Below are 16593 nucleotides of genomic sequence, written 5' to 3' on the forward strand. Positions count from 1 at the left end.
AGAATAATACCCTGATGTAGATTTGAATCCTGGTTAGCAGAACAGAGTCCAAATTCTTGGAGATTGCAGGGTGATGGAGAATATATATGCAAATGTTGGCACACTGAAGCAGCAAATTGGAAGGGATTTTTAAGTTTTAAATACTGTTACAATAATTTATCCAGTACATCTTTGATTTCATGTATTGATTTGGACAAGATTGAGCTTTTACTCTCATTTACTGTACAACTCATTAAAAGCATATTTATGATGGAATTGTGAATCTAAATCATTAATAAAGGTACAAAATGAAGAGAAACATTGTGAAAAAGTAATACACTGCAATCACAGCTGCTTCTATACAAACTGGATTAGATTTCTCAGAGGACCCTGAGTTAACAGCATTGGTTGTGGATGAAAAACAGACATTTTCAATTTGGACGGGATTTAAATCACAAAGTATGTCTGTGAAACACAAAATGACCATCCTCGGGGAAAACAAGTCCTATTCGAATGAGGATTAAGGTTGAAATTATCTAGAAAACAAAGTTTGAATGCAGTCATTAAATGGTTCAGTCTGAGTTAAATGCTGAAATTTGGGCTGATAGTTCAGCATTAGTGCTCTTTGGATAAAAAGAACATGACAATGCAGCATCCATTATGCATTGCAAGCGGTGCACCTCGAGGATTTTATGATTTTTTTAGCTGTCAAGAGAAATTTGAGCTGTCAGAATAATTGTGTTTAAAATCTAACAGCGATATGGTTCAGCAAACTGCATTTGCACGGTTCATTCCATTATTCTGCAATACAAAACATCCTCACAAAGACTAGTGTAGCAGGTTGTATGCTATAGATAAACACCTGCACTTCATGCGGCCAATAAATAAATAAAGAAATAAAAATATCTACATAATTGCTCATGAAATCCTATAATTGCAGACCTGTATTCGATTAGATATTAGATATCCTCAGTGTGGCTGGGAGCTTTATTGAAAACATTAATGATCTGACTAGATGCTGGACTCTGGGGCTGCAGATATCTAGAGAAAAAGAGATGCTGCGTTGAGTACAAACACACTGACTAACTAAGCTGCTCTCCATCAGGAAGTGCTCCGCATCCCACTGTGTGCGTGTTATTTTCGTCTCGTTCCGCTTCTCTTGCATTTTCTCTTCTGGAGACCTCATCACATCTTTTATCAATGGTGTGCAAAAGTATCAGAACGAAAAGGAAAAACACTGCCAAAGCCCTGATGAGCAGAATTTCCCTTCAGAACACCTGTCGTCGGGCTGACCAAAGACCTGAGCTCACATGCTGAGGATGAGAGTTTTTGCTATAGGGTTGGGAGGAAACTTTGGTCAAGAACAATCAGGGTGGGTTTTAATTCAAAATCAACTTCTAGCCATTGAAATCACCCACATTGTCACTGCTTTTGCCAGTCTCGGGGAGTGACTCTACTAACTTTACTATCTTTTACGGTAGCAAGTTTTGTTTTTGTTTTTTTTATTTTGGTGGTGGTGTGGTGTGACAAAACACTGCATGACTGCTTTTGTCACATTGTATTGAACACATAACTTCATACTGAGCGAGCTGAAGCAATAATCCAAAGAGCAAACAGCTGTTTAGATGGATAAATGAATCATTTAAAAAGTTTTCTATTAAAGAGTTTTCTATTTTGTGTAGCAAAACATGATAAATGGTATTGATTATGACTATATTTCCGACTGTATGAGAAAATAATGTATGGTGTTTTGTAATTTAATTGTACTTTGAGATCTTTATTGTATAAATTGCTAAATAAATTATATAATCTGATATACATTTAAAAAGATATTGCACCCTGATAATACCTTAGTATTTATTTACCGTTTGTTAATAGCTTGTAGTGTAGCTGACTACTTTTCCAGAGGATAGCTTGACTAGTTGAACTACTTAAAATTACGAATAGCTTGTAGCTAAAGTTTCTAAGTTATTCCCCCAGCATTAGCCTTCACTATAGCTATAAACTCTGTCTCTGTGTGTGCGTGTGTGTGTGTGTGGGTGCAGAGCAAATGGAGTTGCCTGATTGGGATCTGATAGGATTAAATTACAGCGACAGGAGTGATTTGATTAACGTCATCACCACACATCCCTCATTTATAGATAATCATCAATCTATCGCTCACTCGTGTTAATCTAATTGTGCAATTTGTCACACCTCTGTCTCTTTGCAAACAAATGCAGATGTAACAGTCTAAATCATGGAAAATGGCCTTTCTCTGACCCCAGCTCTTCTAGCTTGACCCTCATGCTCATCTGAGAGACCCCAGGGCCATTTAAAGGGGTGGTTTACTGCTTTTTTTCTTTGCTTGATTGTGTTTATGGGGTGCAATATAACATGTCTTCGTGTTTCGTTTGTTAAAAAACGCCTTATTTTTCATATATTTCACCGCTTTCTCCTCTGTCATTTGAACGACCGGTTGACTTCCTGATTCTATGAAACCACTCCCTCAGAAACAGGCAATGGGCTCAGATTGGTTAGTTGGGCCGGTGTGTTGTGATTGGCTAAACTGCGTACTGCACATTGTCCGGAAACTTCATGCCTATTACCTTTATGGGCGACAGCTGCATGTGCTCCGGTCAAATGTAAATAATGGTGTCAATATTGCCGTATCAGTTTGAGCCAGAATCAGACCCAGAAAGCGGTAATGAAGAGAGTCAAGCAGAACTTCCATAAACGGCTCTTACAAACGTTTCTGAATGGAAGTTTGCTGTTGTGATTACATATCATTTTTTGAAGTTTGTACACGTTTGTCTTTTACACACAAAATAGCATCGAACTAACTGGCTACTATAACCAAACAGCGTTGGCTTGTGTTTACATTCTTGATCAAATCGAAAAATTACGTCATAAAGTATACATGGAAAATACATTTACAAAATTAGTACATAATTACAAATTCGGGTCCAAAATGTTTGTACGCGTTTGTCATAGACACACGAAATAGCATTTAACTAACTGGCTATTAAAGCCAGCGTTGGCATTTGTTTACGTCCTTGATAAAACTAAAACATTACGTCTGAAATTATACATGCAAATACATTTAAAATTATGAAATATTACTTACAGGTTGTGGCCCAACAACTGCTACCTCTGTTTTTAAAGTTGGAACTGCTCCATGTTTTAGTAATAGTTTCTGTGTGAATCCGGCATTGAACTCTGAACTCTCTTGATTCTGGAAGCTGTCTTCCGTAAAATGCGCAGCACAGAGAGCTAAATTAGGATTGTAATTGTCAGGAACATAATCAAACATAAATTTTAACCATTGTTGACGAACTACAGCGTCCGTAGGAAGCCCGAACACAGAAGACCTGACTGCTGGGTGAAAATAACACTGTTTCGACGGTATGGCTACAACTCTCCACTATAACTCTTTCTCTTCGACAAAGCCGCAGAACATGGCCTTGCCCCCTTTTTTGCATGTTCCGGAGGGAGGGGTTGATGCAAATTTATGGGTTTGTTACGTATGCAACCCGGGAAGTATCTTGTTGTAATCCCATATGAGTCGTTTTTGTAGGCATTAAACTTCCTGATTTTTAAAAGTCGATATCTCCGCTTACGTTGAACTTTCAGCGCAGCAACTTTGCAGATACTGTTCAGGCACCAACAGCAACATTACACACTATTTAAAATGAAAAAAGTGAAATCGCAGTAAACCACCCCTTTAAATAGCTCGACAGATATACATTACTTTAAAATATAAGGCTTTTCTAATCTTACAAAAATGATGAAGAAAAATTCAACTATTTTAAAATGTTTCATTAAAATGTCACATTACTTACATTAGTACATACACCTTTTATTCTAATTTTCATGTGTTTTGAAAGGTCAAAATACCCCACGTTAGTTAATGCTAACAAATGGAATCTTTTTGTAAAGTGTTACCTATTATTTTTTGTATTTTCATCACTGGGATCTCTATAATAGCAGTAGAGTGCATTACACGACATGAGGGTTAAAAAGCTTCTTTGTCTTTATCTTCTATCCTTTGGCTGGGATTCTCTTAATTTAGTCTGATATCTCCAAATTGATGCTGTAAGAACAAAAGGAGGTGAGGTAGGGATGTGTGAAGGAGATAGCGAGTGTGTGTGTGTGTATGTAAGTGGTTGTTAATGCAGTGGTTCTACCCCTGTCAGTGTCCCAGGCCTTCATCTTAACCTTGCTGTGATAATTGGCTATGCGGAGACAGGCACTGAAATGGGAGTGCAGAAACTGCGAGCTTGCCAACACACACCCAGAGGAGAGCAGGGAAGGAAAGGACACACACACATCTTCTCATTTTACCTCTTTGATGCTCTAATAAGTTTTTAAAAAATCTCAATCCCTCTGCCTTTCGCCCTTTCTCCTTCTGTGATTCCCCCGCCCCACAGAAAGGCCTTGTGAAGTTTTCTTATACTGTAGTTACCTAAACTGTGAATCCGTGCTCTTTTCAAGAATTTGTATTCCATTGTGCGTGGCGCATACGTAATATCTGGCAACCCATCATCTAACTGTTTGCCAAACCGAAGGCTGAATGTCATGATTCTTTGGAGAGAAAGGTCAAAGCCTTATCCAGTCGAAGCCGTAAGGCTCCACCTTGATCAATAAACGAGCAGCAATGAAATATAGAACTTGAAAGTCAAAAAAGCTCATCAAATTGAATATAAATAAATAAAGAATAAACAAAATAAAATAAAATTTGTCTCCAATGAATGATTGCCATTTTGTCGTGCTTGACTCAAACGTTATTGGCATTTAATATGAATGGAAAAATAATTGTGTTTTGGGGGTGTAGGTGGGGTGGTGGGCAGCTGTTTGGATTCGTTACCGTGGAAGCTTTCAAATACTCATTAAATGCTTCAGAAAGCCTGTCCATCAGACAAGCCAGACTCCTTCGCAGCATTGACTGAAATCCATTTAGCTCTGTTGACAGATGTATAATTTCCACGCAGTCCTTATATTGATCCACTGCTGGAAACGGTTGAAGGCTTGTCGCGTTGCTTTCAAAGCCAAGATACAAACAATTTCCCAATGTCTATCGCTGCCTATGTTTCTCCTCAGTGTTCATTCCCCAGGGGCCTTTCACTCCTCTACGCTTCTTTCAAGTCTAGCATGAGGTCGACAGTAGGTGAGAAACTCGTAATCAACTCACCTGCTGTGTGGCCCCGGTTGGTGGCATCATGGTCGCTGTCTCCCTGCTCGCTATCTCCATGCCCGCTGTCTTTAGAGCTGACGATATCTGCCTCTTGAAACGCTGAACTATAAGGGAAATTTTATGGTTTAGTACTCATTTGGTAATTGGAGCTTTGTACTGCTTTTTCCCATTAGAAATATTGATTGTTTTGGCTATTTAACACTTTTGGCATAATTTAGACTGCTGATTAAATTCAATATCAAATTCTGTATCAGACTCGTGCTGTGTAGTATCAAACATTACGATGACACATGCAACGCTGAGTCAGATTTTGTCATTTTGGCTAGGCACCACATCATTTATACCTCTCTTTCTTTGTCTCAGTGTGGAGTTTATTCTATTTAACCATATTTTGGAGACTATTTTGTACCCAGAAGTGAGCTAAATCTGACAAAAAATCTGTCCCCTTTTGGGGACGTCCTCATTTGTAAAAATGGTATATTAAAATAAAGGGTTTTTTTTGGTTAATTGTAAAAATACAGAAAGGTTTCTGGGTCAGGGTTATGGTTAGGTTATAGTATTTATAACTAGTTGTGTATAAGACATGAGCGTCTATGGAATGTTCCCATTTATATAGCTACTGTAAGTAAATGTGTGTGTACCTACTTAACCAGTTTGTACCCAGAAGTGAACTAAATCTGCCAAAATTTCCATTTGTAAAAACACTGAAAAGATAATGTAAATAATTTGTAAAAAGATAAATTAATAAATTGTTTTTAAAAAGTATATGATAAAACCTATTATTATTATTTAATGTAAAAAGGCAGACATTTTCTGTGAGGATTAGGTTTAGGATAGAATATAAAGTCTGTACAGTATAAAAATCATTATGTCTATGGAAATTCTCCATAAAACATGAAAATGTAATGTGTGTGTGTGTGTACATTGTATTTACTCGGTAATCTCACCTGTTAACACGACGGGGCCTATCCACCAGGTAGCTGAGCTCAGCTCTCTGGTGCTTGGTCTAAAAGACAGCAACAACAATAATAAATAGTAATAGTAATAATGATGATGATGAGCAAGTTTATTTGATATTCTGCATTTGTCATTAAAACACTGGTCAGGCCTCTGTTCTGCTCTGTCCATGCACTAGAGCACCTCAACCATAGAACGGCCTTTGTTCCACTGATACCCAGCGACTGTGTGCTTAGCATACTTAAACCCTCGTCCAATACACTCCCCCCTCCCTCCTCAGACTTGACTCCAGGGCTACACCCTTTCAGAGAGTGCCAGGGGATAGTAAGGTAGACCTTGTCGGATGTGGGGCTCACTTAAGATAACATGGCTTGTCTCGGAGGCAAAAAGGAAGATGCTAGTATCAGAGCAGAAATGTTATACCAGCTTGTAACCACCCTCAACATTCGCATCCCCCATATATTCCTATTATTGGTCAATCAATATAGGATTTTCATTGATTGATTCTGAAATGTTTACATTTGGTTTCCATCCAATCTTGAATATGTGGTTGCATCCTTCTATGTAACTGACCCTGAAGTGCTGTAGTGTAATTAAAGCGCCTGAAAATAGCACTACAGCCCCAAGCTACCTTTAAAAGCACTATGTGAGTCATAAGCAAGCAGATGATTACAATCTGACATTACAAACACAGGAAGCTGAAAGATCACCACTGAATAGCCTCTTAAGGTGCATATAGGGTATGTACAGAAAGATGATTCCATCCATTGAACTTCTCACAAGAATTTCTGTCATTTCTACTCAATTTTGATACTCAGTTTTGAGTTTTTGATTTCACTTAAAACTGTAACATTCTCAATACAGCAATAAATTGAAACACTAATGCTGAAAACAAACTGTGTGTGTGTGTGTGTGTGTGTGTGTGTGTGTGTGTGTGTAATTTACACTGTTTAAAGCCTTAGCAGTCTTTTTTAATTTTTATATGAATATAAATTATTATTATTATTTTTTATTTTTTTATCCTAAAATGTAATATGGTAATGTTAATATGGCTATTGCTTGCTAATGATGTAAGCATTTCATACTGAATTAAGATAAAGTGTTGCCCGGATAGGTAATAAAATGTGCTTTCACCTCGCTGGATAAAATGCTCCCGTTTGAGATGATATCTGGTTGCTGATCCGCGTATCCGGTAACGATTGCCCCGCACGGGTTGTGCTCTGTGTCTGTGCTCCGGGATGGGCTGCACGGTTTAAGGAACATCAGGTCGGTTTTGGCGGACTCCGGAGTCAGGCACACCTGGTAGCAGTAGTTCTGGTTCTGGTGGTGCGAGCCGAAGCTGCCTGACTCCTCCACCGGCACCTGTGCGGTACTGGCCACGTTAGTGCTCTGGACCAGCATGATGTCCGATTTACTGAGCTTCTTCTTGCGCCCGCGCGCTTGACGACTGCAGCACTGACAGCACGAGTCTCCGGCCATGCACGTGTAGATGTTCAGTTTCTTGTCCTTCTGACAGCGCACCGCCAGCACGATCATTGCGAGGAGGAAGATGAAGGACACGGAGCCGAGGGCGATGATGAGGATGAGCGTGAGGTCCAGCGAGCCCTCTTTGGACTTGACCGACCCCCGGTCGCCGCTCCGGCCCTCCACTATGCTGTCCACCAGCACTACGTTGATGCTTGCAGAGGACGAGAGCGGCGGCTGCCCGTGGTCGCGCACCTCGATCAACAGGTCGTACGGGTGCGGCGGGTCCCGTTTGCTGGATACCCGGCGCGCGGTGCGTAGCTCACCGGTTCTCCAATCCATCCGGAACATCCCGAGCTCGTTTCCTCGGAGGATGCTGTATGACAGGCGCGCGTTCTCACCGTCATCCGCATCCGTGGCCACAATACGGGTCACCAGGTATCCCGGCTCGGCTGAGCGGGGCAAATGTTCCCTCGCGGTGCCGTTTTTGCCCAGAGGCGCGATTATAGAGGGGGCGTTGTCGTTCTGGTCCACTATGATGACATTAACGGTGGCGTTGGCCGTTAACTCGGGCGCGCCGGAGTCTTTGGCGTGCACCATAAAACTGAACTCTTTTATTTGCTCGTAATCAAAAGAGCGCAGCGCGTACAAGTAGCCGTTCTCAGAGTTGATTGACACGTAGGTTAAGATTGACATACCCTGTATTTCGCACTCCAATATGGAGTAAGTGACATAGGCGTTCTGTCCAACATCAGGGTCCACGGCGCTCACCGCGTAAATGTAAGCGCCCGGGACGTTATTCTCCGTCACGTACACGTCGTAAACCGACTGCATGAATCTCGGCGCGTTGTCGTTTTCGTCTGAGACGTGCACTTTGATGGACTTGCTTGTGGAGAGAGACGGCACCCCCTTGTCTTTGGCGACCACCGTGAGCGTGTAAGACTCCGCTTTTTCGCGGTCCAGCGGACCGTCCGTGACGATCGTGTAATAGTTTTTGAAAGACGACTTGAGTTTGAACGGAACCTCGCCGTGCAGCTCGCAGGTCATCTGTCCGTTCTCGCCAGAGTCACGGTCCGTGACGCTCAGCAGAGCGATCACCGTGCCCGGGGCAGCCTGCTCACTTACCGACTCCGTGACCGTGCTGAAACTAATCTCAGGCGTGTTGTCGTTCACGTCGATGAGTTTGACCAGAACTTTGCAGTGCGCGGGCACGGCGTTCGGTCCCATGTCTTTAGCCTGCACGTAGATCTGATGCGTGCTGCTCTCCTCGTAATCCACCTCACCGGTCACTTCAATCCTCCCGGTGCGCGAGTCGATGTTAAACAGATCCCGAATGCGCGGAGGATTGTGACTACTTAGAGAGTAAACAATCTCTCCGTTCTGGCCCTCGTCCATATCAGTGGCATTGAGCTGAATAACTAGCGTGCCAACCGGGGAGTTCTCGCGCAAGCTCACAGAGTAAACGGATTGATCGAATGTGGGCGCGTTGTCGTTGGAGTCCAGCACTTTAACCACTAGCAGTGCGGTGCCGGTCTTCTGCGGCTGCCCTCCGTCCACGGCGGTGAGCACGTACCTGTGCACTGCCTGCTGCTCTCGGTCCAACGGTTTATCCAGCACGAGCTCCGCGAAGCGGTTGCCGTCGCCTTGCGTCTGTACGTCCAAATAAAAATAGTTGTTAGTGGTGATGGCGTATGTGTTCAAGGCATTAGTCCCCACGTCAGGGTCGAAGGCGTTCTCCACCGGGAATCGGGTGCCCGGTGTGGCGCTCTCGGTGATCTCCACGGTGATGTCCGTCTCTGGGAAACTCGGCGGATTGTCGTTAATATCCATGACCTCGATCTCGACGCGGAACAGCTCGAGCGGGTTCTCCAAAAACACTTCGAGGTGCAGGAGGCACGGGACGATCTGGCGACATATCTCCTCTCTGTCGATGCGCTCGTTCACCACCAGCGCTCCGTTCTCCAAGTTGACCTCCAGGTACGGCGTGCGCGAGCTAGGCACGGTCTGGAAACGGCGCGCGGAAAGTTTGGTGATGTCCAGCCCCAGATCTTCGGCGATATTTCCCACAACCGTCCCGCGCTCTTGCTCCTCCGGTACCGAGAAGTGCAGCTGCGATAACCCTCCATCCAAGATAGAGAAAAAGAGAAATATCAAAATCATCTCCAAACAACAAGTGCACTCCTCTTTATTCCCTCGCTCTGTCTTGACACCGTTTCTTCTCCAGTCACAGTTTAGGAATTACCCATCGCTTTGGTCCAAGAAAACATATGCGCTGTGCAACTTCCCAAACGAACAAGAAAGCTCCCGTGTCAGCCGGAAACCATGTCGCCATATGCGCAAGATCTATAGCCATTTGATATAATGCTGTCTCAAGGAGAGCAGAATTTAGTAGTCCGTGCGTCACAGCAAGACATTGCAGAACCTACAGATGCCCCGATCCTTATTACTGAGAAGCAAAATCTTTCCAAAACTCTTTTGCTTAGTGAGTGGGTAAATCAATTTATAATTAAATCCTGAACGTGAGCTATTGCAGACAAATAACACTTTTCTACATATAGTTGTCTAATAGTCCATAATATCTGCGGGATGCTTAGAAATCCGTAGGTCCCCTCTTCCCGAGTTCTGCAAGGAGAGTGAGCATCAGTGCGTTGTTTTGCGCAGAGCTCTTGCCACCAGCAGCCAATGGACGGCCCGGACTGCCAGCGCTGCGTCAGCCGATTCGACCCAGTGAACGTCAATCAGACGCTCCCTCCCGCCCTCCCTCCTCAAATCGCCCTCACATCCCCACTCCAGCTCTCTTTAAACGGAGAATGAGAATTGATTTACATGTCTTATAAAGTCAGAAAATCGCATTCAAGGTAAATATTAGCACTGGAGAACGCGATTCACAGTGGACAGAAATCCTTCTACGGTTGTTTTTATCTGTCAGTTTCTAGTCCTCTCCAATTCATTTCTCATTCTAAGAAATGTAAGTGCGTGTGTGTGTGTGTTTGGTAATATACGACTATAGTTAACAATATGATGAATGTGATACATATCTAAGAAGCAAATTCTTAATGATGACATTTGAATGTTTTGAATCTGAAGCACGGAAAGTGTACTCTTTAGTATGCAGTTCACGAGCGCGCATGCCGAGAGCGCGTGTATGTGGAGGAATCTGTAAAGAAAAATTCTAGGGGAAAGATAAAAATGCTTCAGTAAAAACTTGCTAACTGGATGCCACCTTATACAGTAGGTAAAACAGGCTACATGTGTTATTAGAATAAAATATAGTAAAACTATTTTAGGTGGTATAGGGTATGAATTATATTTACATTATATATATATATATATATATATATATATATATATATATATATATATATATACTAAATTAAATGCTTTTTAAGTATAAAGTATGAATCTCATTATAACTGTTGGCCAAATACCATTTGTATAAGCTACCTTTAGTATTTTGTTATATAGTTAGTTTTTATTGCATTATTTAAGCGTCATGTGTGTTACCCGGAAGCTGTTTAGTGTTATTTTAACACTGTTGCGCTTTGTCTTTGTTATTATTGGTTACAAGCCGACTTTGAGTGACGTGGCCTTCCATTATACCACTAGGGTTATCATCACTACATTTTGTAGTAACAGCCAGATTTTTATAGCTCAAATTGGTGGGTATACTGGCATTAACTACACAATTTAATGACAAAACGCCATCCCGTAATCACTTCTTTTCCTGCAAAGAAGGTAGGGTTTTAAACGAAAATGTAACATTTTTACAGTGTGGTCCGTTTGCATCTAATGAGATTCTGTCATCCGATTGTTTACCAGCGAGCCTCATATCAGTAACAAGATTTATATTTCTCCGTCTTTCCTTCCGTTTTATCTCTTTCTCAAGACTGCCGTATGCCTGCGACAGACTAAACTGATTGTTTGATATCAAGAAACAAACTCTCATTCGGAATGCTCTCATTTCCTTTCCTCCGTTATTAACACGGTAATGTGTGGGTGCTGTGTTAAGCTCTTGTCACACGGTTACCAAGTTCTCTTCGTGTCGCAATGAGTTGAAAGCTCTCGCGTTGTACGTCTCTTCTATGTGCACCATACGCCCTCTAGCGGAAGCGCAGCAACCTACCTTCCGGTCTGTGTGAGCAGAGATTCCTGGGACAAGACGGATAGCCTTTTATTATGTGTTTTAATTGTCACCTCAAGGGCATATTTAATGAATAATGCATGTTATAATATTGTAGGCTACTGATTTGAGTTATGGTCTAATTTGCTGACAGTTCTAAACAACCGACAGTGCTTTTCTCTCAGTGACTTTGAGAGGAAGCTCTCAACGGAGATTGTAATATTACAAAAAAAAGCTTCTATTTACCTGAAAGGTGTTTGTTTGATGTCCTTTATAATTCGAGATTAGCCTCACATTAGAAACCTCACAGGCATCGGTTTCTCGGCATCAGGTGAATTTCAACAAACAACAGCGCCTCCAAGCGGTCTGTTAAACCTTCTGATATTCCCCCCGTCATGCTCCTGGAGATGATTATCTGGGCTATAAGGAGATGTGTATAATTAAGAAGCTATAATGCGAAAGTAATTTTGAGGAGCTGTAAAATAAGCATTTATGATTAACACTGTAACTCTTGCAGTGTGGATTAGCTACAGTTTTAAGAGAGACACAGAACAGGAACTCATTGATGGAAATAATGAGATATTTCTTTCAAAAGTAATTCAACTAGGATTGTGATTTGCAGAAAATATGGAATGAATAATAAACAGTCATTAAATAAACCCTGACTGGGTGAACAGTCACCTTAAAGGATTTTTGGGGGTGTATGCCCTAATTATTATACCACTTATTACATCTACTTACCAAATAAATAAATACATGGACATGAAATATTGATCCGAGTTGAAATTGTTTTATTAGCTTACTTTTAGGGACCACAGAGAGACAGAACAAGAGGAAAACATGGTTTCCCGGATGAGCAATGATTTATACATCACCGCCATGGACAACAGTCATTATTTGCAAAAAAAAAAAAAAAGTTTTTTTTTTTTAATCCACAAACGAACCCGAACACTACTCAAAGGTTCGTTTTGTGACAGAATGCCACAACTGACTAACAAGAAACAAGTATTTCAGAGGGAATAATAAATAATACATACAGGTGCATCTCAATAAATTACAATGTCATGAAAAAGTTTTTCTTGTAACTTATTTCAAAAAGTGAAACTTTCATATATTTTAGATTCATTACATGTAAAGTAAAACATTTCAAAAGTTTTTTTTTTTTTTTTGATGACACCCTTCATAAAAGGGTAAGTCACAGAGGGTCATTACTGAAAGGTGTGGCTGTTTACAGAGTGCTGTATCAAAGCATATTAAATGCAAAGTTGACTGGAAGGAAGAATTTGGGTAGGAAAAGGTGCACAAGCTACAGGGATGACCGCAAGCTTGAGAATACAGTCAAGCAAAGCTGATTCAAACACCTGGGAGAGCTTCACAAGGAGTGAATTGAAGCTGGAGTCAGTGCATCAAGAGTCACCACGCTCAGACGTCTTCATGAAAAGGGCTACCAAGCCACTTCTGAACCAGAGACAGCGTCAGAAGCATCTTACCTGGGCTGTGGAGAAAAAGAACTGGACTGTTGCTCAGTGGTCCAAAGTCTTTTCAGATGAAAGTAAATTTTGCATTTCATTTGGAAATCAAGGTCCCAGAGTCTGGAGGAAGAGTGGAGAGGCACAGAATCCATGTTTCTTGAAGTCCGGTGTGAAGTTTCCACAGTCAGTGATGATTTGGGCTGCCATGTCATCTGCTCGTGTTGGTCCACTGTGTTTTCTGAAGTCCACAGTCAACGCAGCCATCTACCAGGAAATTTTAGAGCACTTCATGCTTCCTTCTGCTGACAAACTTTATGGAGATGCTGATTTCATTTTCCAGCAGGATTTGGCACCTGCCCACACTGCCAAAGGTACCAAAAGCTGGTTCAATGACCATGGTGTTAATGTGCTTGATTGTCCAGCAAACTCGCCTGACCTGAACCCCATAGAGAATCTATGTCAAGAGGAAGATGGGAGACACCAGACCCAACAATGCAGATGACCTGAAGGCCACTGTCCAAGAAACCTGGGCTTCCATACCACATCAGCAGTGCCACAAACTGATCACCTCCATGCCATGCCGAATTGAGGCAGTAATTAAAGCAAAAGGAGCCCCTACCAAGTATTGAGTACATATTCAGTAAATGAATATACTTTCCAGAAAGCCAACAATTCACTATTTCTTTTTTTAATTTTTTTATTGATTTTATGAAGTATTCTAATTTGCTGAGTTTTTGTTAAATGTGAGCCTAAATCATCACAATTAAAAGAACCAAATACTTAAACTACTTCAGTCTGTGTGCACTGAATTTATTTAATACACGAGTTTCACAATTACTGAAATAAATGAACTTTTGCCACGACATTCTGATTTATTGAGATGCACCTGTATAGCTTTAAAGACATAATTCACCCAAGAATGAATATTCTGTTATCCTTTACTCATGCTCATGTCAAACCGGTGTGACTTACTTTCTTTCTGTAACACAATTGAGGATACTTGTTTTTGTACAACCAAACAGTGAAAGGCAGTGGGGTCCAAAACACTGGACTTTCATTGTTTGAAAGAAAGAGAAGAAGAAAAAAAACATTTTTGAGTGTACTATGCCTTTAAGATCTTAAATGCAAGAAATGGAAGATTTGTAGGTTTTATTTGGTTGACGGCATGCCTCTGTCTCTCACGCTGTCTTTCTTTCTTCTCAGATGGAGTGATTTGTGTTTCATTCATCAATCAGCACGTCATGGCAGGAGGATGATGGGTGTGGGACTATACCACTCTTCCTCTTCCTCCTTGACCTTACGCACTAAACAAACACATCTATTACTTAAAATCAGCGCTTGTGCGTTTGCATCAGAGAGGAGGACAGAGGTAATGATATTGTGCCATTTTGAGAAATGAAATGATGGTTGCCAAGATATGACATGATGAGCATCTGCCGATTCCGCCAGCAGCCAACCAATAATTGTTCTCTTTTCATCTCTGTCTCACTTTCTCTTTCTCAGCAACATTATTCTGCAAAATGATGTCTGGAATGAGATGGGCCTTGGCGTGTTTGATTTTGTGCAGTGACTATCAAACTCTTTAAAAGATTTAAACCTCACTCATCCCTCCCAAATCCCACCTCACACTACTCAGCGTGGAATAACGGTGTTGTTCAAATATGATGTGAGAACAATGAGATTGAAGTCAAAGTTTACTGACACTAAGCCGGACCAATTCTCTGTTAAATGGGCTATTACACTCACAACAGCCAGCGAGTGTTTGACCGGGTAAGACTTCATTACAGATTTCATTCTCGCCCAAGGTGTAGGATCTGTATAGCTGTCATTGATTGCATGAATGTGCGGGTTAATTGGCTTTTGGAGTGGGTTCTCTGTGATTTCGCTCGGCATAAGTGAGATGTTGATGAATAGCGAATCCTCTTTTGGATGCATGCTTGTGTAGGATTGAGAGTTGAGGTGAGGGTGTGGGTGTTCTTGAATATGACTGTTGCACCATTGTGATTCCTACTGAGCGACCCTGAACATCCAACAATTAGTTTAAATCGTGTGGATCAATAATGGATGAAACCAATGTTTAACATTTACTTCAAGGGCAGCTGCTGTCTTACAACATGCTTCTATTACTTTTAGATAAAAATGGTAAGTTTTTATACCAGGTGATTTTACACTTTCCCTTTCAAGTGGTCTTTGTTATTTAAAAAGTTTTTTTGTTTAGTTTTTTTGCTCTGTAAATCTAACAATGTAGCAGCTCTGTGATGTTTAGGGTTTAAATGAATAGGTCACTTATACATGAAAACTGGCTGAAAATTAACACCCTCAGGCCATCCAAGAGGTAGATTTGTTTCTTCATCTGAACAGATTTGGAGAAATTTAGCATTACATCACCTGCTCACCACCATGGATCCTTTTGCGGTGAATGGGTCCATTTACCGATGGACTCCAGTCCATTGGTAAATATCTTGTGAAGTGAAAAGTTGTGTGTTTGCAAGAAACAAATCCATCATTAAGACGTTTTTACCTTCATACTGTTTCAGGCTAAAATACAAGTCCATTTCATTCTCCAATGAAAAAGTAGTTTTGTCTGAATCAGGGGAGAAACATGCACAGATCAAGCATTATTTGCAAGTGAAAATGGTTCAAAACAGCTCTAACGGACTTGTCGTTTGGCCAAAGTGGTTTAAAGAAAATACCTTAATGACGGACACTTCTTGTGGATTATTGTGGTGTTCTTATCATTTGTTTGAACTCTCATTCTGGCACCCCATTCACTTCAAAGGATTCATTGATGAGCAAGTGATGTAATGTTACATTTCTCCAAATCTATTCTGATGAAGAAGCAAACGTGCTGGACGGCCTGACAGTGAGTGAATTTTCAGCAATTTTTCATTTTTGGGGTGAACTATTCCTTTAAGGGTAGTTGTAGGCCTATAAAAATCATTGTGTTTATGAGAGGTCTGTACTGAAATAGCTTCTTTGTGTGTGTTGGTCCATTTTTTTTATGTTATTCTGTAATGAAGTGACAATAAATATATAGTAGCCGCCACAGCTGTAATAAACAAGAAGGAACAATCTATCAAGTGTCAAACGCCTCTCCAGATTTTAATTAATTACACTAACTTAGGACAAGGTCAGGGGTGCGCCGCGGGAGCAGCAGGGGGATGGATCGATTCGAGCATGCGCAACCCCGAGACACAGAGCTTTTGGCTGAAGTCATTAAGAAGTTTGAGTCCTTTTGTGTCCGGCTTTTGTTCCAGGCGCCTCACCATTTAATTATCCCACGTAGGTACGGAGGTGGATTTAATGCATGCGCATAATACAAACATATTCATCGAGTTTAACATCTCCATTATGATGAAACAATGCACTTTTTGCGTCCAGATCCTGTGCGCTGCAGGGAAGACAGAGCGAGGGAGAGGAAGGAAGAG

General features: G+C 41.2%; 1 protein-coding gene and 1 long non-coding RNA gene across 7 annotated transcripts in view; one reads left to right on the forward strand and one right to left on the reverse strand.

Moving 5' to 3' along the window:
• Positions 1-10214, reverse strand: part of pcdh10a (protocadherin 10a) — a 63302-nt gene extending 53088 nt beyond the window's left edge. For 3 of the 6 annotated variants that reach the window (XM_058774413.1, XM_058774414.1, XM_058774412.1), the window contains exons 1-3: positions 7244-10214; positions 6100-6158; positions 5150-5256 (exon numbers count right to left, since the gene is read on the reverse strand). In XM_058774413.1, the coding sequence (XP_058630396.1) occupies positions 5150-5256; positions 6100-6158; positions 7244-9733 (2656 nt within the window). In that variant the 5' untranslated portion in view covers positions 9734-10214. The remainder of the gene's footprint in view (positions 1-5149; positions 5257-6099; positions 6159-7243) is intronic. The other 3 variants (XM_058774416.1, XM_058774411.1, XM_058774417.1) reach the window with 2 other exon arrangements.
• Positions 10215-11679: 1465 nt separating this feature from the next.
• LOC131539790 (uncharacterized) lies at positions 11680-16224 on the forward strand. Its single transcript, XR_009271036.1, has 3 exons — positions 11680-12057; positions 14369-14534; positions 14669-16224. It is a non-coding gene; the product is annotated as an uncharacterized LOC131539790 (long non-coding RNA).
• The last annotated feature ends 369 nt before the right edge of the window (positions 16225-16593 follow it).

The sequence above is a fragment of the Onychostoma macrolepis genome, chromosome 01 (assembly GCF_012432095.1).
Source record: "Onychostoma macrolepis isolate SWU-2019 chromosome 01, ASM1243209v1, whole genome shotgun sequence".
In the NCBI taxonomy this organism is placed as follows: domain Eukaryota; kingdom Metazoa; phylum Chordata; class Actinopteri; order Cypriniformes; family Cyprinidae; genus Onychostoma; species Onychostoma macrolepis.